Source organism: Artemia sp. Qi Xiang Cuo, chromosome 7, assembly GCF_049724085.1.
Source record: "Artemia sp. Qi Xiang Cuo chromosome 7, ASM4972408v1, whole genome shotgun sequence".
NCBI lineage: Eukaryota > Metazoa > Arthropoda > Branchiopoda > Anostraca > Artemiidae > Artemia > Artemia sp. Qi Xiang Cuo.
Window position 1 is genome coordinate 56,464,666 of NC_142800.1, and position 26,172 is coordinate 56,490,837.

The 26,172-nt window shown below is 34.5% G+C and overlaps 1 protein-coding gene across 1 annotated transcript in view; it reads right to left on the bottom strand.

Annotated features, from left to right (window-relative positions):
* Positions 1-258: 258 nt before the first annotated feature.
* LOC148950471 (serine/threonine-protein phosphatase PP1-beta catalytic subunit) overlaps positions 259-26,172 on the bottom strand; it is a 45,514-nt gene continuing 19,600 nt past the window's right edge. The window contains exons 3-7 of the mRNA XM_089092427.1: positions 25,191-25,421; positions 18,966-19,142; positions 15,160-15,311; positions 12,471-12,605; positions 259-589 (exon numbers count right to left, since the gene is read on the bottom strand). Of these exons, the coding sequence (XP_088948553.1) occupies positions 491-589; positions 12,471-12,605; positions 15,160-15,311; positions 18,966-19,142; positions 25,191-25,421 (794 nt within the window). The 3' untranslated portion in view covers positions 259-490. The remainder of the gene's footprint in view (positions 590-12,470; positions 12,606-15,159; positions 15,312-18,965; positions 19,143-25,190; positions 25,422-26,172) is intronic.

Genomic DNA, 26,172 nt, shown 5'->3' on the forward strand with positions numbered 1-26,172 from the left:
CAAGCGACATTTTTCTTTTTTACTAAGAAACTGGTAAAATATAACCGACAGCTTGGCTAGAAGGTTCTGCTCTGACTGATAATCACACAGATTTAAGGCTGCCAAGCACTCGACTTTGCGAATAGACCAATAAGTGATATTTTTTTTTACTAAGAAAATGGTCACAATAAAGTCGACAGCTTGGTTAGAAGGTTGCGCTCTGACTGATAATCACACATCAAGTCCACCAAACACTAAATCTCATAAATAAACCAAAAAGACAGGCCCTTGTATATTTATTCACTTTCAATCAAAGGAAAATCAATATATTGTAGTTAATAATAATAAATCCAAGGCTTGTCTTCAACTAACGTAATCTTTATAATATTCACATCCTTTAAATCGCACATTTGTCAAATCTTTAAACAACGTAACTCTCATAGGAGAATATCTACAAAAAAGAATGAAAAAACAACAATTTTTGAACATACAAAAAATAAACTAGAATTATTTACTTCTTTTTCACGGGTGTTTTATTGGGCAGTGAGGATCTTCCTTGCATCATCCCTGAATATTGATACTTTGCTTTTTTCTCCGATGGTTTGAGTATCTGAAAATAATTAAAAGTTAAAACGCAAATCTATACATATTAAGACAGGGAAGGTATTAAATGTTTCCACACGTGTTTAACTTTACCGATAAGCCAAGAAAAATTACCCAATGGGATAGTACAGGTCTAATTCACCTTTAGGAGAAAATCATAATTTGTTCTAATTATTGAAGATCTCTCCGGCTTTAATGATGCTTTTACTGCTACTGAATTCTCCTATAAGCCAATTTCCAATGTTAGCCTTTTAAAATTAGGACTACAAATGAAAACAAGGTGGCACCAATTTTAATGTTCTTATCAAAAGGATATACATAGTCCTTACCTGATAAAAAAAGAGGGAAAATTGTTCTAATGATAAAGAATACATAACTAGTTAATCAAAAGAATTATTCAAGACGAAAGTGAAATTTTTTAATCAGTTTAAAACGTTCAAAACTAACTCCCTACGTAAACATAAAAAAGAAGATGTATAATACTTGTATAAATCGGTCTCTTTTTTTAACAAACGTAAAGTCAAGGATTTATTTTTTATTAAAGCAAAATAATGGTATAGAAAAAGAGTAGAATAACGGACATGAAAAAGTACATCACTAACTGTTTAGTGTACGGTACATCTACCGTCCACTATCTTGTTCTCTTTATGAACAAAATATTTGATCAACTAGAAAAGCCTAATACTGCTCAATCTTAAAGCAGTGATTTAACCTTTGAAACCTATTGATTTAATTGGTCATAATGCATTGGTAGGAAAACCCTTCAATGAATTTAGAGTGGATCTTTATTTAATTAAAATAATTGGTCATACCTTTCGAATACACCACAAACAGTTGAATACCCAGCATAAATTCTGATCCTCTAGAAACTTACAATGGTGTGCCCCAAAGAGCCCTTTCAGACAAAGATTCATTCCGTACGATGCAACCTTGGTGTCAAATTTTCGTATTGATGAAAGCTTGCTGCTTTTATTGTCTTAGAGACGTGTAACAAAAACAAAAAAAGTTGTCCAGAGGATATCCCAAAACAGATACCAGATAAAGCTCTTACTATCCCGAGTCCGCGATTTTGTTAATTTATTTCCCTAAGATATTCCGCTGACGCAGCCTTATGAAATCACTGGGTGGCACCATCTCAAGTGATTTAAAATGGGATTACAATATTAATGACATTTTACAACACATAAAATACGCATTCTTCTTCCACCCTCCCTTCCCCTTTTTACACCCAGTCGTTGGGTACAAGTCACTTTTAGAGCCAACTTGGTTACCCTTGAGGAAAGGAGAACAAAGTTTTCTTACGCTCTGCCGATACTGGTTTTCTTCAGTGGCGGATCCAAGGGGGGGCGAATGGGCGTAGTCTAAAGTAGTGTAATTTAGTTAATTAACTCAAGTTGCATTAATGAAACTTGCTCCTAACGCAAGTTAATCGGATCAACCTATTTTGCACCCCCCCCTAATTTTTTATCGGATTAACCTACTTTGCGCCCCCCCCCCAAAAAAAAAAAATCCTGGACCCACCCTTGGTTTTCTTGCCTACAAATGACGATTTTCCTGTCTTGCCTCATCAAAAGTACCCATGTTTACCTCAATAAAATTCCTGCACAATGATATAGAGGAACTATTTTAATCTCGGCTCCCTCTCTTTCTATGTGCTTCTTAAGGATATCATGGTTTTTTGTATGGGTAGCACTGATCTGTCTCCCTTTTTTTCTCCTCTTACCAGAACATCATAGAGAGATGCTTAAAGGCTCATTAGAAAGCTGTTTCTCACATCTACGTGCTTTTTATAAATTCAATCATCTGAAAGTGCCATATGGCACAAAATGGCACATTACCCTTAACTGGAGATTTACAAGGGACCCTTCCCGTATAGTCCCCCTCCCAGCCCCCTTAGTAAGTCTCATCGGTCTGTTGGGAGAACTTACTAAAAACTCTTTAACACGGCCAGAATCAAAAGTCAAAAATCAGGTTTAGGAAAAAACTGCCTAGTGGAAACAAATTGCTATCTGACACTGATTAAGGAATGGTGACTATTATTTTGGTTTGTCTTAAAAGTAAAATTTTATTGTGAGAACAAACTTATGATGATTTCGAAAAAAGGCCTGAGTCCCCTCGATAATGGTGTCAGATCAAAGTGATAAGTGTACCGTTGAAATCGCCGTGGTCGAATACTTAATACAGAGTAGTCGCAGTCCATCTCCTTGAATAACAAAGAAAATTACTTTTTCCTTGTTGTAGCACTGAAGTGTATCCCGTTTTTTTTAGCAGGGCTTGGGGGTGACCAGAACATCACAGAGATGTATAATAGCTCATTCAAACGGAAATTAAATTTACTAGTTTCCTTTTGAAGTGACCAAAAATATTGGAGGGCAGCTAACCCCCTTCCCTCCCTGAAGGTCTCCTCCCCCCAAAGTCATCCTATCACAATTTTGAGATGGTCATTTTGTTCAACATAGTTCAAAGGTCAAATATCTTTGGTTTTGGTGATGATACAACCCTCCATACTCCCTGGAAAAAGGGCTGCACACTGTATCGTATCTGGCATATTCATATCACGCGTATCGGCGTGAGCGTATTGTTATTGGGCGTATTGGTATCGCATGTGTCTAGACAGATGTTTAATAGCTCATATAAAAGATATTGCTCATATCTTACGTGAGTGGCGTAATTTCGTCAAAATCCTGAGGGGGAGGGGGGGGGGGCAAAGCTGGATCCAATTTTTCCAAATCAAGTGAAAATAATAGTGAAAATGGAAAAAATTAGCCATATATTACCATAGAGGCAAAGATATACTAAAGAAAACTGACCTGTTTCTCTGGTTGCTTGAATTATAAAGGCTTATCTTAGTTTTGACAAGATTTTTTTTTTTGTAGAAACGAAATTTCAGCTGGGGGGCAAAATTAGGTCTGGGGGCGCAAACTTGGGTCTGAAGGGGGCAGTTGCCTCCCCCATGCCCCATATCAATTACGCCCTTTCTACGCCCTTCCTATAAATTCCACCATCACCGATTAACTTAAAAACACACAGATTGGTAGCATTAGTCTAAGCCCTCTTGAAAGAAAAATTACTGGTACTTATGTATTATACAAACACACTCAAGAAGGGCTGTAAGGTTAATCATAATGAAAGATGCCATAACATGATGAAAATATAATACTTAAGTTTATATAATGATATAATTTGAGCTAAATATTTGCACATTAAGGGGGGGGGATTAATCTCAGAAAGGGGTTAAAAGCCTAATTCAACCTAACCTTACCCCCACCCCCCTAATGTGCAAATATATAGCCTAAATTATATAAGTCCAATACATTCTGTCGCCAGTCATTTATCCTTGTGGCTATGAAATCGGTTTGATCAGATCGTACATTCAGCAAACTTCTCGACTGTTTGGTATCATGGTTGCAGCGGTCGCTGCAACCTAGTAAAGAGCGAGCCACAGCCCATAATAACTAAAATTTAAAAAACTCGTTTTGAAAAAAAAAAAAAAAATGACTAGTGAAAAAAAATTGCCATCTGACACTGATTAACGAATGGTAACGGGGTTAATGTCCAAGAGGATGTTCGTGTTCGATGTGGAGTACGCCAAGGAGACGTGTTATCCCCTAATGTTTTTAAGCTTTGTATTGCTACAGTGCTCTCTAAGATAGTTGATACTTGATTTCTTTGTTTTTCTGATATATCGTATATTGCTTACGCGGATGACATCCTAATTATTAGTAGGAGCAAATTTTCTTTGTCTAAAATGGTGGATAATGTGAAAAAAGTTTTTTTTAGATATTGGACTTAATTTAAATGCTGAAAAGTGCGAGTATCTTTGTTTCAACGGTAATGCTACGAATTCTCCTTTGAATTGAAATTATTCTTCAATACGCTCAGTTGATAGTCTACGTTGGCTTGGTATTACTCAGTGTAATAATTTATTTTGTTTTCGTCAGTCAGCTGTTAGGGACGCATGTACCAAGATTAGATGTGGCTAATCCAAGATTGTTGCAAATCGGTCTAAATACAATCGCAAAGCTTTAGTGTCGCTGTATTCTGTTTTTTATGACCATGCTATTTCAGGTATTTACATTTTGCTTAGGAAGAATAACCTATTTAAATTGAGGAAAAGCTATTATCAGTCTTGCAAATTTTTGCTGTATCTTCCGTTGTAATTTCGTAATCGCCGTATTATCTAAAAGTATAACGCACCTGATATAAATGAAAATTTTCGTGATTTACACATAAAACTGTCTGCAAATGCCTATGAAAACTGTCCCCTCACCATGGTCTCATTTGTTTGTTTCGCTGAGTTTTCTTTTTATTTGTTTATCTTACTTTAAGTGCTGTGTGTGTTTATTTTTCTTTCCTTTTTCTCTTTACTCTACTATTTTTCACATTGTTTGTGCAGTGGGTTATAGATAAATTATTCTTATTATTATTAACTATTATTTCGGTTTGTCTTAAAAGTAAAAGTTTATTGCAAAAAGAAATTTATGGTAATTTCGAAAAAAAAGCCTGAAACCCCTTTAAAATGGCGTCAGATCAAAATAAAAAGTGCAACATTGGAATCAGAATTGTCGAAGACGTTATACAGGGAGATTACAGTCCCCTTCCTTGAACAACAAGGAAAATCGCTTTTTTGCATGGACAGCACTGATCTGTCTCCCTTTTTTTCGTTTTTTTTTCTCCAGGCCTAGCGGGTCACCAGAACATCATAGAGAGATGCTTAATAGCTCATTCAAAAGCTATTTCTTATATCTACGTGCTTTTTATAAACTCCGCCATCTGCAAGCGTTACATGTCACTAGAAGGACACTTTATGCCATTTCGGAAGTGGTGGCGCTAGTAGGCTACCAGAACATCGTAGACAGATTTTTTATAGCTCAGATAAAAGATATTGCTCATATCTACCTTGTTTTTATAGACCTAAAGTCCACCATCTAAAATTTACAAATGCCACTAAAAACGGCACTTTTTGTGTCATGTCTCAAGTAGAAAAGCCGAGGCTATTGGGCTAGCTGAACTTATAAGAGTTATGTTTAATGGTTCATTTGAAAGCTATTGCTCATATCATAGTGCTTTTTTTTTAATCAATCCTACCATTAGTAAGTGCGATATAGCACTGAAAACAACACTTTTGGTGCCACTTCATAAGTGGAAAAGCTCCAAAGTACAAAAAAGGTACTATTGTGATAGTTATTTTCCAGAACCCTTAACTGGAGGTTTAGAAGAACCCTTCCCGCAACCTCCCCCTCGCAAACCCCCTTAGTAAGTTCTATAGATCGTCGGCTCACCAGTAAGCTACTGAAACATTAGCAGGCTACCACACCATCGTAAATAGATATTTAATGGTTCAATTATTAGCTATTGCTTTTATTCACTTGGTTTTTACTAATTCTTTTATCTATTAGAATTCCTCTATTTCAATATGGAACTGGTTTCTTCGGAGAGCTCGCCATGAACTCTCTGTCATGGTTGAAGCATTATCTGCAACCTAGTAAAGAGCGAACCATAGCCCATAGTGACTAAAAGCTAAAAAACTTTAAAACGGTCTTTTTTTCTTCTTTTTTTTCCAGGCCTAGCGGGTTACTAGAACATCATAGAGATGCTTAAGAGCTCATTCAAAAGCTATTTCTCATATGTACGTGGTTTATATAAATCCCACGATCCGCAAGTGCCATATGGCACGAAAAAGGGAACTTTATGCCATCTCTCAAGGGGTGGGGCTAGCTGGCAACCAGAAGATAGTAGATAGATTTTTGATAGCTCATATATAAAATATTGCTCATATTTACGTTCTTCCTATAAATTCCGCGATTTGCAAGTTTCAAATGGTACTAAAAACGGCACTTTTTGTGCCATGTCGTGAAGTGGAAAAGCTGGGGCTAGTGGCTACCAGAACTTCTTAGAGTGATGTTTAATGGCTCATTTGAAAACGTTTGCTCATATCTACGGGAGTTTATCAATTCTAGAATTCATGAGTGAGATATAATACTGAAAACAACACTTTTGGTGCCACTTCTTAAGTGGAAAATCTTGAAAGTATAAAACGGTATAATTGTAATAATTATGATCCAAAACCCTTAACTTTAAATCCTCCAGGTCCCCTTAATAAGCTACACAATTAAAGTCCTAACAAACACCAATATATTAAATTAGATTATTAGAGAAGTGGTTCTCTTAGTATAGCGCTGGACTTCAAATTATATTATCAAGCATTTGATTTCTCCTTGGATTTTTTTTTTCAATCATGGTTTGTGCCTTCTTATCATTGCTTTTTAGATAATCTACTATTTTTGCAATTGTGATGCACTCATTTTCACAAGCATATCCTGGGAATACTCATATTAAAGCCATTACTAATATCTACATGCTTTTTATCAATTTTACCATCTATAGGTGCCATATAGCACTAATAACGGCAATTTTGGTGCCACTTCTTAAGTGGAAGACTTTGGAAGCATAAGACAGCACCATTGCAACAATTTTGGTCCAAAGCCCTTAACTGAAGGTTTATAAGAACCCTTCACATATACTCCCCCCTCCAAACCCCCTGTGTAAGTTTCATAAATCTTCTACTCATCTTAAAAGTAAAAGATTATCACGAAAACAAATCAACTAAAACTAAAAACTTCTCAACTAAAAATCTACCAAAAATTAAGCTTGAATGATCAACACTTTTGAATTAGGCCTTCAAACTTCACTCTGCAATGAAGCCTGTGTACTAGTCCTAATGGCGGTAATTGAGGGGAAGGGACGTCCTTGCCCCCTTATTTTTTGCTCCTGCCTAGGTTTTGAAAAACACCTTTTTTTTGGTTATTTCATTGAAAAAGGCACTTTTTTCATTTGAAAAAAATGGGTGGAAAAACGAAAAGTACACTTTATGGGAATGTGCTATCAAGTCAAATTTATAAAAAGTGACTAGGCATAAATGTAAGGTTCTAAATGTGCCCTTAAACAGCTTCCTAAGTTTTCAACTGAAACTAAGGAATTACATTAAAACTTAAAACGAACAGAAATTATTCCGTATAAATAAAAAAGATCATGACAGGGTTGTTTCTACATTAAATTTGAATAAAAAACGAGCAAAGATTAATAAAAAAACAAACAAAGTTTCTCCAAGGGAAGTAAAGAGCGAAGTTGAAACTTAAAACGGACAAAAATTATTGCTTCATAGCCTATCTAATATATATATCAATCAAGCTAGTACAAATGAACCAACTATTTATGTTTCCCTGTGTTTCTAGGATTATAGAAAACTAGCACTTTACTGAAAACACAGAAAATATAGGAGTTTTGGTACAGTAAAAGCAAACCAATTAAGGTCACTTTTTACAGAATAAAATTATTATCAATCTCTTTTAGGATCAATCCCTTTTAAGATAAATAACAATTCATTTTAGGATTGTTGCTTTATTTTTTTTTTCTCGTTTAATTTGGTATCACTTCTGCACGATGGATCATTTCAATGCCTGGCTGTCGTGTTTGTTTTAAAAATAACATGATAAGATTACTTTGTATACAAGTTAGAAGTAAAGCGATCTTGATAGCATTAGCATTAGGACTAAAGACTAGCATTAGAATTTGTATCATAGCTTGAAATTCACTGTTGTGTAAAGACAAATAGCCATGTTTTCAGAATTCATCTTGTGTCTTATATGACCTTCATTTCAAGTACTATAAATGTATATTTCTTACATTTGAAGATTGTTTATTAATCACTATTGGTATTATAGCTTATAGCACTATTGAATATTATTCCAAAATACTACCTAATAAACCAATCCAATAATCTGTATGCTGTTCAATGACTTTGCGGTTATTAAAACAATATTTAATTCTACGCTTATGTTTTTAAGATAATTTAATTGTATATGGAAAGTTGCTGATGTCACAACTGGTGTAAGACTATGAAAAGCTTTATATATTAGCTTATTGTTGTCAGGCTTCATACTCACTTTTCACTCCCAAATCAATATTCCTGTTGTTTATACTTGATTTTTGTGTTTTCAGTAAAGCGCTAGTTTTCTATAATCCTAAAAACACAGGGAAATATAGTTAGTTGGTTTACTTGTACTAGTTTGATTTATATATATTAGATAAGCTGTGAAGCAATAATTTTTGTCAGTTTTATGTTTCAACTTCGCTCTTTACTTCCCTTGGAAAAACTTTGTTTTTTTTTAGATTAATTTACTAACTAAAACGAGCTTTTTTTTTTAAATATGCAGGTGTTTGAAAAAATGCCATAAATAATTTCTAAACCCACAATACCTTTCCCTTTGTAATTAAACTGAAATGAAAAAATATTGGAAACAGGCAATCCATCATTTTAATAAGACAATGAACGTAGAAAACAAAAACAAAAACTTCTGTATGCAAGTAATAATTTAAATCGAATGTTTTGGTCACATATTCGGAATATTTTCCTGTTTTGCCTCATCAAAAATACCCTTTTTTACCTCAATAAAATTCCTGACACAATGATATAGAGGAACTATTTTAATCTCGGCTCCCACTCTTTCTATGTGCTTCTTAAGGATATTTACTAACTAAAACGAGCTTTTTTTTTAAATATGCAAATGTTTGAAAAAAAAATGCAATAAATAATTTCTAAAACCTCAACACCTTTCCTTTTGTAATTAAACTGAAATGAAAAAATATTTGAAACAGGGAATCCATCATTTTAATAAGACAATGAACGTAGAAAAAAAAAAAAAAAAATCTGTATGCAAGTAATAATTTAAATCGAATAATTTAAATCTCATATTCGGAATATTTTCACTGAAAATAGGGCAAATAAGAAGAAAAATAAAGCTTAAACAAAGTTGCATATACATAAAAAAAGATGAAACGAAAACACACCTAAAAAATAGAAGAAAAACGAAAGAACATCAAATCTGGCAAAAATACGTGTAATTATAACGTGTGAATTCCTTTTGTGTAAATTCGCTATGAAGGGTTAATTTGCTTAACCTATTCTTTTTGCATTATCTCTTTTCCCAGTTGATAAGGGCTTCCATAACTGTCACCAAAAAAATTCGATCTTTTATTATTATTCGTGTAAATTTTTTTTTCAACGTTCACAATCTAGTAAAAATTTCTACCAGTTAATTATATTTTCATTTTGTTCTAATTACGATTGTATAATTTTAAATCTTCTTTTCGCCAAGAAGTGGTTAAAATTTTTGGTTTGCTCCCTTCAGTTTTTCTGTCAGAAAATTTGCAGTTCAACCGAAGCCTGTTAAGTTCATTTACATTATTTAGTTATTTGAGAAAGTAAGTTTGTATCAATTTTCTGATAAATTGTGCGTTTTCTGAAATTAATCTAAAGCCAAACGGGGCAAGGGCTATGAACTTACTCTCGTTCCGCTAATTTAAGTTAGCATAAGGCACAGTTTAACTTTCTCTGGTGCCTGATAATCGAATAAATTCTAATAAATTTTGAAGAGCTGATAAACAGTATAGTAAAGAATTTTTAAGTAGGGAGCGACCAGGGCTAATAATAACCGAAACTCTAAAACGGGGAGTTTAGAAAACAATGGATATATATAAAAGAATCCGCTTTTGATAGTGATTCATCAAGTTTAATGTTACGCGTCAAAGACATATATCATTACAAAAATTACATCATCAAATTCAGCACACAAGACAACTCTATTTTAGAGATTTCAGGTTACCATCTACGCGAACATAGAATTTTGCATTTGTGCCCAAAGGGAAATCACGGATGCCTGTTAAATTTTTCTTTCCCAGGAGTTATCACATCAACCCTGTCTTAAAAAATTGGGAGATAGCTCATTCGAACGAAAATTACAGGTTCTAGAGCCCTTTTTAAGTAATCTAAAATTGTGCCACAGCAAAAAACTTGAAAATTTTAGGATAGCCAATCGACTTAAAATTGCTAAAAACATATATATTGAGCTACAAAGCTTCAGGGGAAGTGCAAGGCAGGGTTGTCACCACGGTCAGCTCTTAAAGTGCTAGAATTGCCCAAATTTGTGTGCTACATAGCAATTTTCGGTGCTACAGTTAAAAAATTGACTGTAATAGTGCTCAAATAGCACTTTTGTGCTACAGGTGGCAACCCTGTGCAAGGTACAAAATAACAGCAAGGTGACGCATTCGTGACTGAAGAGTTACATATTTCATAAAAATAAGCAGTTAAAATAGGTATTCAAAGCTTCCTTGAGTTCAGTTAACTAAGTTGATTTGCTTGATGGTTGATAAAATATCGCACAGTGAGGTATAATTGCACATCAGCTATTATGCAGCAGGACCCATGGGCCTTTGTGTAGGTAGGGTTAAATATCTGATGCCTTAAAAAGTACATTTTTCATGCGAGATTTTCTCACTCCTTATGAGCGTTCAGATAAATGTACAAGAGGGTCTGGGGAAAGACGGAGAAATAAATTAATCTATAATCTTCGTTCATTGGGATTGAATTCTAACAGGGGTATTCAATTCGTGGGAGGTTGAGGAGGGGGAGGGAGCAATAACTCCTTAAATTTTTGAAAAATACAACTTAAAGTTTTTTTTATTGGGAAATACTTTTTTCGATGCTTTCATTTATAAAAATAGAAACAACGACAAAATTACCGCTGATACTGAACATTATGTGTCCCCTTCTACATTTTCGTGAATTGGCGCCCCTAAATTCTAAATAACGAGGGCACCATATTGGATAGCGTCAAACCCACTGATTGAATATTTTGTTGGTAAAAAAAAAAAAAAAAAAAAAAAAAAAAAAAAAAAAAAAAGTTTTTTTTTTTTATTTAATTAATAACGGCTTTCACCGAAGAACAATTACTTAATTGGTGAGGATTTTTGCGCAATAATCAATATTTTAATTTTTCAAGTTTTTGTCTGTTTGTGATGTTATATTTTGAACTCTGCCATTTTATCTATTCGTCCGCAATTATTTGTCAACTTTCTCAGTTGGCTTTCTGAGCAATTAGCAAACTTTACACAGTGAATGTAAATCACCTGGAATCTCATAAGAGATTCAATTACCGGTTCTTGTAAGGAGCATTGCTAATCCAGTGCAATTCAAACATGAAAATTCATTGTCAGGAAGGACACAACGTCCGAAAAACGTTAGTAAATGTAGTGATAGCACACCAATTTCGTTTTTTTTTTGTTTTGTCTTTTTTTTACATAGCTACTTAGCAAATGTTGAGTTAAAAAGAAACGAGTCCAATAATCTGTACTGAACACGTCAAATCACCAATCTCTCATCCTCCCAGGAAACTCCTAGCAAAGAGCTCTTGTAGTCCCAAAAATATCAAAATAAAGGATAACCAACCACTAACCGTAAACAAAGTTTTTATTTTGTATTTAGAGAATAAACTTACCCCAACGATGCTATAGCATTTATTTCTCTTTTTTTGTCCTTGTCCCATCTGTTGGATTTTAAGAACAATGCTTGATTCGAAAATAAATAGATTTAGAATCAGCTGCAAAGAGACGTATTCTTCAGTCTGTCTTCCCATCAACTTCCATTGTCAAAGCTCTAACGATCACAATATGTTGCAATTGATTAGGTCATCATTGTCACCATCACCCTGATGACATAGGTCAAATTGGCAGCATCGCAAGCTCATTTTAACCACGATTCAGAATGGGCTTTGTGCACAAATAGCTTCCTTGATTTTGCTACTTATTGGGCTGGGCGCCATTATGATTTTTTTACTAAGGAAAACTAAGAAGAAAAACATAAACTTTTAAACCCAAACCTGACAGAAGCAGCCAAACAAAGAAAGAAAAAACTCGTTTCTGAAGAACATTTTTCATAAATAACGAGCTAAATTTTTACCTCCAGGTATCTGGACACGATTAGCTTTATTAAAAAAAAAAAAAAAAAAGTTTCTTAGCCTACAACCTACAGTACGAAAATCACTCACTTGAAACGAACACATTAGTGTTTCGTCTACAGACATCATCCCACCAGCGTTGTCAAACTCACCACAATAATTTGGTGCCGAAAACAATGTCACCAGTTGTCGTTTGGCGAAAAACTCATAACCATCCTCGACAACCTGTACGAACATAATTAAATTGTTAGAGTTTATGACTAAATAAGAAAAAAACACCAGATCCGACACATTTAAATAGTCACGAATGAATTTAGACAGAAGTACAGTAAGCTAGAAAGTTAAATAGGTTGATAGATAGATAGATAGATAGATAGAGAGAGAGAGAGAGAGAGAGAGAGAGAGAGAGAGAGAGAGAGAGAGAGAGAGAGAGAGAGAGAGAGAGAGAGAGAGAGAGAGAGAGAGAGAGAGAGAAAGAGAGACAGAGAGAAAGAGAGAGAGAGAGAGAGATAGAGAGAGAGAGAGAGAGAAAGAGAGAGAGCGGGAGAGAGGGAGAGAGAGTGAGAGAAAGAGAGAGAGGATAGAGAGAAGAGAGAAAAAGAGAAGAGAGCGGGAGGGAGAGGGAGAGAGAGTGAGAGAAAGAGAGAGAGGATAGAGAGAAGAGAGAAAAAGAGAAGAGAGAATAGAGAGAGGGGGGGGGGCAGAAAAAAGCAATACATAACAGCACTAGAGAGAAAATTCAATAGCTGAAATATGAGACTTAATAGAACCTGGAAATTTGTTTTCCAGATAAAAGTAGATTCCTCAAAAAAGAGCAGCTAATATTTGTTTCTCAACTGATTCTATATTGGAGTTGTTTTGGGAACCGACTGTGTGTCCAGCATGCAATACAGCATCCAACATGCGATACAGCATCCAGCATGCGAACGAATTTTGATGTTGGATAAAACACTTGCTTATGAGGGATTTATTTTACTTGGGAATTTCAAGATAGAATGAGTTCGGGTACAAACTGCCAAATCTATAATCTCGTGCTTTTTGAAGAAACAAATTTTACTAAATGATCTCTAATCAAACAGTTCGTGGTAACGAACTGTAAGTAAGGAGCGACCCGGCTCAATGGTAACCGAAACTCTCAAAAACGGAATTTTGTTACAATTAGATGCATCACCAGAATCAAATCTTAATGTTGATTTTAAATATATAAGTTTCACAAAGTATAGTCAAATTCATGAATAGATTCGCACCTGAGAAAATTTGGCTGATTTCCGAAAAAAGGGGGAAAGACCCCCTAAAAGTTTTAGAACATTAATGACAGACAACCAAACCATCATATTCAGCGTATCAGAGAACCCTACTGTAGAGGTTTCAAGCACCTATCTGCAAAAATGTGGAATTTTGCATTTTTTGCCAGAAGAAAGATCACGGATGCGTGTTTGTTTTTTTTTTTTTCCCAGGGGTGATCGTATCGACCCAGTGGTCCTAGAATATCGTGGGAGGGCTCATTGAAACGGAAATTAAAGTTCTACTGCCCTTTTTAAGTGACAAAAAAATGGAGGGCAACTAGGCCCCCTCCCATGCTCATTTTTTTCCAAAGTCAACTGATCAAAATTTTGAGATAGCCATTTTTTTCACCATGGTCGAAAATGTGATAACTATGTCTTTTGGGATGACTAAATCCCACGAAGTCCCCGGGAGAAGGGCTGAAAGTTATGAGCTTTACCCAATGTTAACATATAGTATTGGTTATTGGGAAGTATACAGACGTTTTAAGGGGGATTTTTTCTGGTAGGTGGGGGCGGTCGGGGTTATATGGGAGGATCTTTCCATGAAGGAAGTTTTCATAAGGGACATTGCTATGAAGGGTGCGCCATATTTCCCATCATTATTTAAAGAAAAAGATCAGAAATTAAATTTAAAAAAAAAACAAGTTTTTCAACTGAAAGTAAGGAGCAACATCAAAACTTAAAACGAACAGAAAATATTACGTATATGATTGGGTTCACACCATAGTCAATACCTCGCTCTTTAAGCCGAAGATTTTTTTAGTACTTTCATAAGAGCTATTTATTCTAATTAACGGCCTTTGTGATTAAGGGGTCATTTTTAAAGAATTGGAACAAAACTCAAACTTTAGCTAAAAGAGCAAGGGATTGACTAGGGGGCGACCCCCCTAATATACGCATTAAAAATTTATGAATATAGAAATTCGTTACGTAAGTTAAGTATATTTATTACTAATAAAAACGTTCGTAAATAAAATTAAACAAGTTTCGAGAAAGCCATTTAACTCAATAAAATTAAACTCAAAATACACATTTTGCTTTAATTATTTATGTACGATGAGCCTAAATCGAAACCTGTAATAGTTAAGGAATGTTCAAAAATTAAATAAAAAAAAACAAGTTTTTCTTTAAATGAAAGTAAGGAGCCGTGTTATAACTTAAAACGAACAGAAATTATTCCGTATATGAAAGGCGCTGTCCCCTCCTCAACATCTCGCTCTTTACGCTAAAGTTTGACTTTCTCAAAACTCTATTTTTTTTTAAACAATAGAAAACTCTAGCGTAAAGAGTGATTTCTTGATCTATACTAAATACTAAAAAAAATACGTAAAGGTCTAAATACGTAAAGGTCTAAATACGGTCTAAAGGTCTACATACGTAAAGGTCTGTTCGTTTTAAGTTTTAACGTCGTTCCTTACTTTCAGTTAAAAAAACTTGTTTTTTTTTATGTAATAGTCTTAATGACCTTACTTCTATTTTCAAAACTAATTCACCTGATGAGCTCTGCATATCAGGTCAAGATCATGTCTATTTAGGAATTTGCTAACAACATCAGCACCAAAGGTGAACGAAACACCACGATCATTTTCGCCCCAGCCCGAAACGTCTTTATCAGGATCTGACCATAAGAGATCACACAACAGGCCTAGAAAATAAGAAATAAATGTAATATAATTATCCTCAATCCATCAAACCAAATAAGAAAAAAATCCGTCTATATAAAAAAAAAAAAAAAATCAAAATAGATCATTACTTTGATGAGAGATTTGACGAGTACAGACAAGCTTTAAAAAAGGTCCAAGTGAACGTTCTAGAGTAATAATTCAATGGGACTTCGCAACTTTTTATTAACAGCCATGTAGCTGTGCATTAGTTCTGCTAAACTTGAAAAAAAAAAAAAAAAAAAAAAAAAAAAAAAAAAAAAAAACCATTCACTATCTAATTCCTAGTATTTTATGCACATTTTGCATTTTCAAGCAGTTCTCAAGAAATAAACTTATGAGTAAGTGTTAAGTCTAGAAAGTACAGGATAGAGTAAATTCATTAGTTGAAATTTGAACATTAAAGGAGCAATTAAAAACTCAGTCTGAAGGTTCTGAAACATAGAAATAGGTTCGGCACCTAGAATCGCATGCCTTTTACCTTTATTATTATACCCAATTTCTTCAAAAAAAAAGAGAATTGGAAAGCACAATGGTTAGCAACAGCATTTTTAAGTACACAGTTCACAATAACTAATATGACAGGATATATTTTTCTGTGGATAGCAAGCTTTTAAAAACTAAAAAAAAAATAGCTAACTCTGATCACTCGTCAATACCTAAGACAAGTGTAAGAAGAAAGAGGAATTTCAATTGTCATTGGAAGATATTCGGTTTGATTGCTTTCTTTTTATTCTTCTTTGATTAAAAATTCTCCAACTTCTTGTTTTACATTCTTTCTATTCTACGCTGAAGACGCCTTGTTTGATACAGGTGCGATATTTGCGTGATTGCTTCTTTTCTTGTGTCTTCATACTGGCCATAAACCAGTTTTTTCATGAAATTTCTTTCTTTGTTTTGTCATGAAAGGCCAGTTAGGTATCAGATCCTTTATTAGACATACTAAAGAATTTAGCTCGGTCCAACGAGGTTCTGAAACCGGGAAAATTGGGTCATGATAAAAAAAGGGGTTATAGTGGCTGCAAACAGCATCAACTTTTTGTGCATCCTTTCTTCACTGAATAAAATTCACACTGTTTGGTTTAGAAAAAAATAGCCTAAATAAGGGTGATAGCCTAAAAAGTGGTTGGTGGACCACTAATAAAATTATGTTAAGTAAAACAGGAGCTTGCTAGAAAAAAAGGGTCTATTATTCTATCCCTAATTTAAAAGACAACATACTGTCAAAAATCAATAAAATCTACAAATAAATTTCCTGCAGTCTTAATCTTAAATATTGCCATCGTCCTTTTTTTTTATCTCTAGCTTAGCCTCATCTTAATTTAGCTTTCTTACAACCGTACCTCAAAATTTCCTACGGGCTTAATCTTGAATAATACCATCAGGCTTTTTTCTTTCCTGCAGCCGTATCTTAATGTTAATTTAAAGTTTTTTTTTCCACAAAACAAGTTTTTCAAAAAAAGTAGATCCCCATTTACTCAAAATGAGCAGAAATAAAGTCAAATAATCACCCAAGCGTAAAACTACCACAAATCACCATTAATAAATAAACGAAACCCAAAACGAACAGAAATTACAATAAATAGCCGAGTCAAACCATAAACGAGTAAAAATTAACATGAGTAGGGCCGACAATTTCCATGCCTTCTCAAGACCAGAACATAATTTTCACTTTACTGAAAACAAAATACAGTATATTTCAATTGCTTTCATTTTTTGACTTTGATAAATAAAAAATTATTAAAACTTTAAGGAATAAATATCAGTATATGCATTAAACTGATAATGTATGGTCATTCTTTTTTCAGTAAAGTGCAAATTATGTTCTGGTCTTGAGAAGCCACGGGAGATGCCTTCTCAAGACCCTTATATTCATGTTTTTTTTTCCTCGTTATGAGTTTAACTCGGTTATTTATCCGCATGCTATTTATTACACTAATTTGCATACTCTTCCTTGCTTTTTTTCTGACCTTTTTTTTTACAAAATGACTTTTTTCTGAATTTTTTTTTTACAATAAAAATTACAATAAATAGCCGAGTCAAACCCTAAACGAGTAAACATTAACATGAGTCAATTCCCATGCCTTTTCAAGGCCAGAACATAGCTTGCACTTTACTGAAAAGAAATACATTTCAAAAGTTTTCATTTTTTGATTTTAATAAATAAACATTATTAAAACTTTAAGGAATAAATATCAGTATATGCATATTAAACTGACAATCTACGGCCATTTTTTCCCAGTAAAGTGCAATTTATGTTCTGGTCTTGAGAAGGCAAGGGAGCTGCCTCCTCGAGACCATTATGTTCATGTTAGTTTTTCCTCATTTTGAGTTTAACTCGGTCATTCATTTATCTATCTCTATTTATTTATCTATATCTATCTCTATGTATTGCACTAATTTGCATACTCTTCCTTGCTTTTTTTCTGACGTATTTATAAAAAAGATCTTCTCTTCATTCATATTTTACATCTTGTACATCTGGATTAGGTTCAGTTCCATTTTAGCTGCTCTTTATTTACAGAGGTTTAATATTGACTAACTTCTGTTTGCGCGATTTTTAAACAATTCTTTTTGTACATTAGTGGACCAGCGTACTTGTGTTGAGCATCTACTCTATTTTTTGGGCTTATTTATTATAAGATATTGTCATTGTTCTCCTTTTATTTGTGAAATCGTAAATCGCAAAAATCATTTGCACGATTTTTAAAATATTCTTTTTGTACACAACTGGACCAGTGTACTTATGTTGAGCATCAAGTCGTTTTTTTTCTGGCTTAATTATTATAACATCTTCTCATCTTTTTTGTTTTACTTGTGAAATCGTTAATACGCTTTACGTATCTGAATGTTTTGCGTCAAATTTTTATTTAAATAACCTGGATTGGAGTCAACTCGCTCTGGTTACACATTAGTTTACACTATTAGATGTTCAGTGATTACCGTTGCTTGTAGGCTAAAAGACTATATATTTTTTAACACCTTCACAGGAAGATAAAAAAAAAAATAAGAGAGAGGGAAGGGAAGTGACAAAGAGGAAGGAGAAAGAGCTAGAGAGAGAGAGAGAAGAAAGCATTACTTAATTTAAAAACTAATATATAAAACCTTCCAAGCTTATGAAATCATCAATTTTTCTTCGCTAAAAGGAACAGCTTCGCAAGTGTATATTTTGATACACTTTTACACTTTTTATTTTATTTATTTTTTGTTAAAATGTTATTGAGTTTTAGAATATTCCACCCTTATTTAGAAGCTGTATTTTTTTTTTTATAACTAGACGTATTTCATAAAAAAAAGTTTAAGAAACCTACTTTGCAAGCAAAATAAACCTAAGAAGAAAAGGAAAGAAGATCAAGAAGACGAAGAAGGAAACAAAGGATTCTAGTGTCGCAGAAAAATAACATAAAAATAGACAATAAAAAAATAATGTAAAAATAATAAAATAATATAAAGAAAATAAGCAAAAATTCACCATTGTAAGGAACATCAACAGGTCTCATGATACGTCGTATTCACTATATAATGAATACAATATATATATAATGAATACTAATAGCGATTAATAAGTTAAAAGTTTACAATAGACCCATGAAATTCCAGAGACGAAACAATATAAAGAAAATAATCAAAATTGTCACCGGTGTCAGGAACATCAGTAGGTCTCATGATGCGTCGTATTTGCTCCATATTTTGTAAGTCTGGACTCAATCCTCCATGACAACAAAATATCTTTTCATCAATAATAGCAGCAATGGGTAAACAATTGAAACAGTCAGTAAACGTCTTCCATAATTTTATATTGTAACGTCGCTTACCTAAAATGAACTAGGAATCAAGGAGACAGCAATAGGTAAAATAGTGTAAATGTATGAGCAGTCCACTACATAAAAAGACATGTTAAGAAAACGATTCTTACTTCATAATATTCGAAATAATCCTAGTTAACTTATTTTCCAGCGGGAGAACCGTCATCTTCACGTCTTTCACTGTTGTACAATTTTTTTAACAAAATTTTGAAAAATAAACATAGATTTGACTGCATTTATCCGTTTTCAAATAGTCTGTATATGAAAGTTAAACACCATCACTGCCATCTACCAAAAAGATATTAGTAGGCAAATATTGCTAAATTAGGTTAGGTTAAATTAAGTTAAGTTAGATTAGCTAGATGGCTTTTGGGTGTTTGTTTCATAAACGATTTGCAAGACTTGGAGAATAGACATAGATATTGAAAAATGTGATTGAAAAACTGGAAATACGGTGAAATATGTGCAGATAAAGGTTCTCCTACTGGAAATAAGTTAACTAGGATTATTTTGCATATAATGAAGTAAGAACTGTTTTCTTAACATGTCCCCTTATGTAGTGGACTGCTCATACATTTACACCTGTAAAATTGCAATGTAGCGGCTTTCAAACCTTAAAAAACACACACGAATTTAAATTAGTACAAGGGTCATTCGGAAAGTAAAGAATGTTTCGATGTAAAAACTTTAGTAGCTGATATTAAAAGATAAAACTTTAATTACATACTATTTGATAGTTAAGCTACTTTTCTAGATAATCACAATTAAAATTTCAGTACTTATCACAACTTTGTACAATTATATAGTTTAAAGCTGATTGGTTCAGCTACTATCTAACTAAACCATAAAATGGTTCAAATTCACTGAACTATCCTACTGAAACATCATTTGGAGGTATCAGTCTTCCAAATCATTTGGATAGACTTATAGCTTATACAAAAAAAGCCTTAAATCTGCGCAAGTTTAATTTTAATTTGAATAAACTAGAAATTAAAAAGACAATAAAATTCGTGTTATACAACCTGTTGCCTTTTATCTTTTGTAAGGCTCGGTTTATGTTTGATAGTTAAAATTAGTACTACTACTACTAACAACTCACTGCATCACCAAGCCATCTGAGGCCAACACAACTACGCACGGTCCTCCTCCGTCCCAATACAAATTAATCAGTACAAGGTAATGTTATTATTACCGTCGTCTAATGTCATAGTCAATAACAAAAAACGCACGTTATTTAGAAGACGTTTTACATTAATAATTGCTTCATGGTTTTACATACACTGCCTATAATGCGGATTAGGACGCCTGGTCCACACACTAGTCACAGTTGTGGTTAAAACCCAAACTACACACGATTACAGTGCATATTGCGTTTGCGTATCCCCTTCCTAATTTGTCAATTTGAACATTGTTCTGTCTTTCAAGGGCTGGATTTAAGGTCGAGCTATCTGAGTAAAAATTGAACACACACTTTCTTGAAATTAGAAAGATGGAAGCCTGGAAGAGCAGGTTTCCTATCTGTAAGATGAATCAGATCAAGGATAGAATGACATAATTTTACTAGACACTATTTAAGAACAAATTGGTGTTGATACAAGCTTTTCAAACCAATTTCTTGCCATTTCAACTTTCTGCTTTTGTAGCAAGTGTGTCGTTAAAATCAAGAAAAACTCACAACATTCACTAATAGTGACCTTTATCGGCAAGTGTGACTATATTGCTGCTCGAACATGATTACCAAAAGATTATATAAGCAAATTGAGAATTCGATCTTCCATAGGTTACTATGAAACCATTATATCATTGTATCAACACTTCGTAAAAAAACAAAAAAACAAAAAAAAACAACAACAACAGAGTAAACTGTTTAAATAATATGACCTTCGGTACCTTCACGGCTAAAGGTCATATCTGACATTTTCTCACTTCCGAAACAAATACCAAAACTGTTTAAGGTAAGTATGACAAAGGGTAAGACTCAGCCAAACATCCTTCATAGCATTATTAAAAAAAGATATATTCCAAGTTTTTTTTACGTTTCAAAACTAGTACCATATAATGTTAGGGGCAAGTCAGGTCAATAATAGAGATTAAATAGAAAATTATAATAGAACAAAATAATAGAGAATGAATAACAGATAGAAAATTAAAAAATCAAAAGTGAAGTGCTGCTTCGTTTGCAAGGAAGCTTTGCCTGGTCGGCTGGTGCAGAAAGGATAGTTTGTACTTCAGGGAGATTTAGGTCCACACACCTACAAAGGAAAAGTTAACACTAATACTTTTCGAATTTTGCATTTTTTGACGTGCAGCTATCAAAATGTCTGCTCATTTTTTTGTATTAACTCAATTTTTTCTCTAGTTAAAGTACAACTGAAATTTTCAATGCAAATGACTATGATCGAGTTGCGGTAGCATGGAAAATAATGATGGTAGCCAGTAATTCAATTGTAACGGCCTAGAAAATCATAGCTGAATTTAATTACTTAATTGGCTAATTCAAGAAGACCAGAATTCGGCCTTCCTGATAGAAGAAGATTAAACACGATTATTTATTTTTCTGTGATCAGAGACGCAAGGATTCAAAGAGATTTTTTTTCGTAATGATTTGTTAAGACAAACCTAGTGACTCGATTACACCACAACCCAACACTTATTTCCTTATTTCATTAGACACAAAGATGTTTTTTTCCAGTTTTTTCGGCTAACTTAACTTTTTTTTCCTGAACTTTTTTTTTTATATTACAGACTTACCGGCTCCATCGCAGGTTATAATATGCCGCTAGTCATGGTAATTACCTCATTTTGCAACACTGAGGTATTTGTTATACCTTCTCTTGAACGCGTCAAGGGAAGGATTTTCTGGGATTACCTCTGCCGGCAAGCTATTCCATGTGGCGACCGATCGCCGGAAGAAAATCGTTTTCACATATTCTTGGCGGAGAGCACCCTGCTCAAGGTAGAGCTGACGAGTCGTACTTCGGGGAGTTGATCACAAGGGCTTTGCTCTATCAGGAACGAGTTCCGATAGCTCCTCTGATGGAGGGTTATACATGTACTTGTAGAAAACCGACATGAACGCCACGTCAAAGCGTTCCTGGATCATCTGTGAGGTTTTAGCTTTCGTGTTGCCAGAGGTTGCAGTACAAACTGCTCGATTTTGAATCTGTTGGAGTGGAGCGATGCGGTTTTTTGATGCACCAGCGAAGAGAAGACGTGCACATTCGAGGACAGGTCTGATGCCCGAAATGAATAGTGGCAGAATACTCATCAGGAAGAATACTTTTGTATCTTAGGATAACTCCTAGCTTCTTCGAGCAAGAGGATCTAATTCTACTGAGATGCTTAGCCCATGAGAGATCCGAAGAGAAGTTAACTCCATGTAGGCATATTGTATCAACTTGTGTTATTGCCTCTCCTTTGAAGACAAAATGAGGCCTTAAATTACGCGCCTTAGAAATTAGGTGCTCTTTCGTTTTCGATGCGATAAAACTGACAAGCCATGCATCTGCCCCTGCCTCAATTCTCTCCAGGTCAGCCTGAAGCACCCTGTGGGGTTCGCTGGGATCTTCGTCCTTTGCAATTGACGTTTTTGTTGCCGTGTCATCAGCAAAGTGGTGAGGTTTCTTCACAAGGTTGTCCCCTAGGTCGTTTATGAACACCAAAAAAAGAGTTGGACCAAGAATACTTCCTTGGAGTACTCCTGATAAGGCTGGGTATTCTTTTGATATGAAGCCGTCTAGGGCAACTTGCAATGAACGTTGCGAAGAAAGTCAGCAAGCACCTCAAATAGTCGACCATCAACTCCATAGGCTTTCAGTTTACAAAGAAGTCCCTTGTGCCAAACACGATCAAAGGCTTTTACGATGTCAAAGGAGAGAAGGGGAATATTGTGTCACAGAGAAAGGAGCTCAACCCACTGTTGATACTGCGCAATCAGACAGTCTAATGTAAACCGTTTTCTGCGAAAACCATATTGCGTGTCTCCCAAAAGCAGATGTGACTTGAGGTTTTGGTAAAGGGTCTTATTAATGACACTTTCATAAACCTTACCTATGCAGGACAGTACTTATTGGACGTTACGATCCTAAATTAGTAAGGTCGGACTCTGCCTGTGGAACAGGGACCACATGAGCAATTTTCCAGGCTCTCACAAATGATCCCGCTCCAAAACATTTTTTATACAGAGAGGCGAGAGGACCAGTAAGATCAGGGGCACGTCTCTTAAGGATGAGATTGGGAATCGTGTCAGGTCCTGAAGCTTTGGTGACATCCAGCTGATTTAGCGTTCTGAGCACCTTACTAATAGTTATGTTAACGCTGGTGATTTTTGCATCTATTCGTTGCAGAAAGGGGGGAGGGGAGACTTCGGCGTCATCAAGTTGGGAGACCTTTGAAAAAGTTTGTACAAGAGCATCTGTCTTTTCCTGGCCTGACTGTATCATCGCCCCTTTAACATGAGGCAAGGGAATTGATGTTGGTTTACATGACGATAAAGCTTTTTTGATGAGCTTCCACCAGCGCTTTGCAGGGGAACTTTTCAGTTTGTCTACAAACTTGTGTTTGTAATTGACTCTAGCTTGACGTGTGGCTTTAACAGACCCGTTCCGAGCGCTAATAAAAGCAGCCTGGTCCTCATCGGATTCAGCCGAACACCATTTCTTGTGAGCCTTCTTTCTGGCCCTGGTTGCCTGTCTACAATCAGCATTGAACCAAGACTTATCTCGAGTTGAAAATAATATTAAATGAAAATAATTTTAATCGAGCCAAACTGAATTGCAACGGCCAAGAATTCATGGGTTTAAGTTGTTGAATTGACTAATTCAAGCAGACCACAGTTCGGCATTCCTGACTGAAGAAGATTATTTATGTTCTATGATCAGAGATAAAATGAACAAATTAGAATTTTTTTTTTCCTTTTAAGATTTGTAGACGATCCTCGTAACTCAATTATGCCACTGCCCTTCTGCCCCACACTTACTTCCTTATTTAATTAGACATAAATATTTTTTCTGTTTTTTTTTCCTTTTATAATTTCCAAAATTACAGCAATTTAGTTAAAAAGTAAAATAGCAAATTCAAAAAATAAATAAAAAGGTTGAAGAGATTTTCAGCCTCATCTAGTCAAAATTTCCGTTCCGACAAGTTCAATCAACCATCAATATGTTGCAGCTGGAATTAGATGTTGTCAAAAGCACCATACTCCCTAAACCTTGCGGCGTTAGTTTTTACTCGTTTCCTCCTTCAAATCCTCTTGGATTTCTACTTCATATCTCGCTGGGCGGCACAATATTCAATACAGACTAGACCATGAAATTCCGCTTTGTTCACTCAAACAACGACACGTTCATTATTGATGAATAGAAATGTCGACCGTCGACCGAAATTACTGACCAGCCGTTCAATCCATTACCCTTCCCAAAGATTTCCCCAGAAATCTCAGTTAAAGTTGGTTTTAATAAACAAACTCAAAATAGAATTTGAAGATAATGGCTTAAGAGCGCAGTTTGAAACTTTCTATACCCCTCCCCCACCTCCAAGGGATTCTTTGCTCCCCGCTTGCCCTTTAAATATTATTCATATCCGCACACGTGTCTTTTCCACACTGAAGTAAGTTATCTAAAGAGTATTTTCAGGTGGCAAAGCGCCAGAAAATGATAGCTAAAAACAACAAAAAACTATTTGAGCAATTTGGGGGTTCCAAAAGGTTTGAGTCCTAGACAAACAGCATTTGCGAAAAAATAAATTTTTTTGGCACTGGAGATCTTTTAAAACAGAGGATTGTTTACACATCATACTCCCTCCACCCTCCATTACTGGGGTAAATACTTGACTCCAGATTTACATCTTACCCAGTTAAACTACGCAATTCTATGATACTTCACAAAGCAACATCTTTAGCAACTCGAACATCGGTTCTATTCTTCCACTTACTTCACGAGTTTTAATATGCCATAAACTCAAAATTCAGGCAACAACCCAAATAAAAAACAAAATAGTACACAAGAAAAAAGATAAAATATTATTCAAAAATAAAGAAAAGATAAACAACATACTAACATTCATCATAAAATCCGTAAATCCTATTGATAGATGCACATTCGTGGTTTCCTCGAAGAAGAAAAAAGTTTTCAGGGTACTTGATTTTGTAGGCCAAAAGCAGACAAATTGTCTCCAATGACTGCTTCCCTCTGTCAACATAATCCCCCAAAAAAAGATAATTTGCTTCGGGAGGAAAGCTTCCATATTCAAAAAGACGCAATAAGTCTGTATATTGTCCATGTATGTCACCTAAAAGAAAAAAAGTATAGAATTAAAAAGAAAATAAAAAAATTAATAAAAAAGAATCAATTACTAGTAACATCAATAACCATGCTTCATTGGATCATTACATATTTTAAAAGCTTTTCATCTGACAGTTGGGGGGGGGGGGGCTGGGACCTCATTTGAAGTGACGTTTCCCGCTGTTGATACCCCATGTAATACTTTACACCAAATCATAATCCTAAATTTACAAAAAGACGAGTATAAGAAACTTGACACCCAAATTAGAATTTTAAATGCCCTTTTGGTAAAAATCTCTCCAACCGTCTTTAATTCTTATTCCCAACTGTAGCTGACATCAAACAATGCAATAATATCTTAGAATTTATAATTGAGCATACACAAATACTTTAAATCCAAGATACAGGGTCGTATTCATTTTTTTTCGTGGGGAGGGGGGGTTGTATAAAAGGATTTTGTTTCGGGGTGGGTTTTACAAAAAAATATTTACAAAAGACATCGAAAATCTGTTTATATTCATTTTTATTACGTTTTTATGGGTCGGACAAATATTTCGGATTATGGGGTTCAAACCCACTAACCCTTCCCTGGATATGGCTTTGTCAAGATACCCACAGAAAAAACATGTACAAATCATTGATTCAACTTTCGTCAGAAGTTTAACTGCCTGATTAGGTCAGAGAAGTTCCATCTTTGACAGATATAATAGCAAGGTTATTGCTTTAGGGCTTGAAGTTCCATACCTACACACAGATTG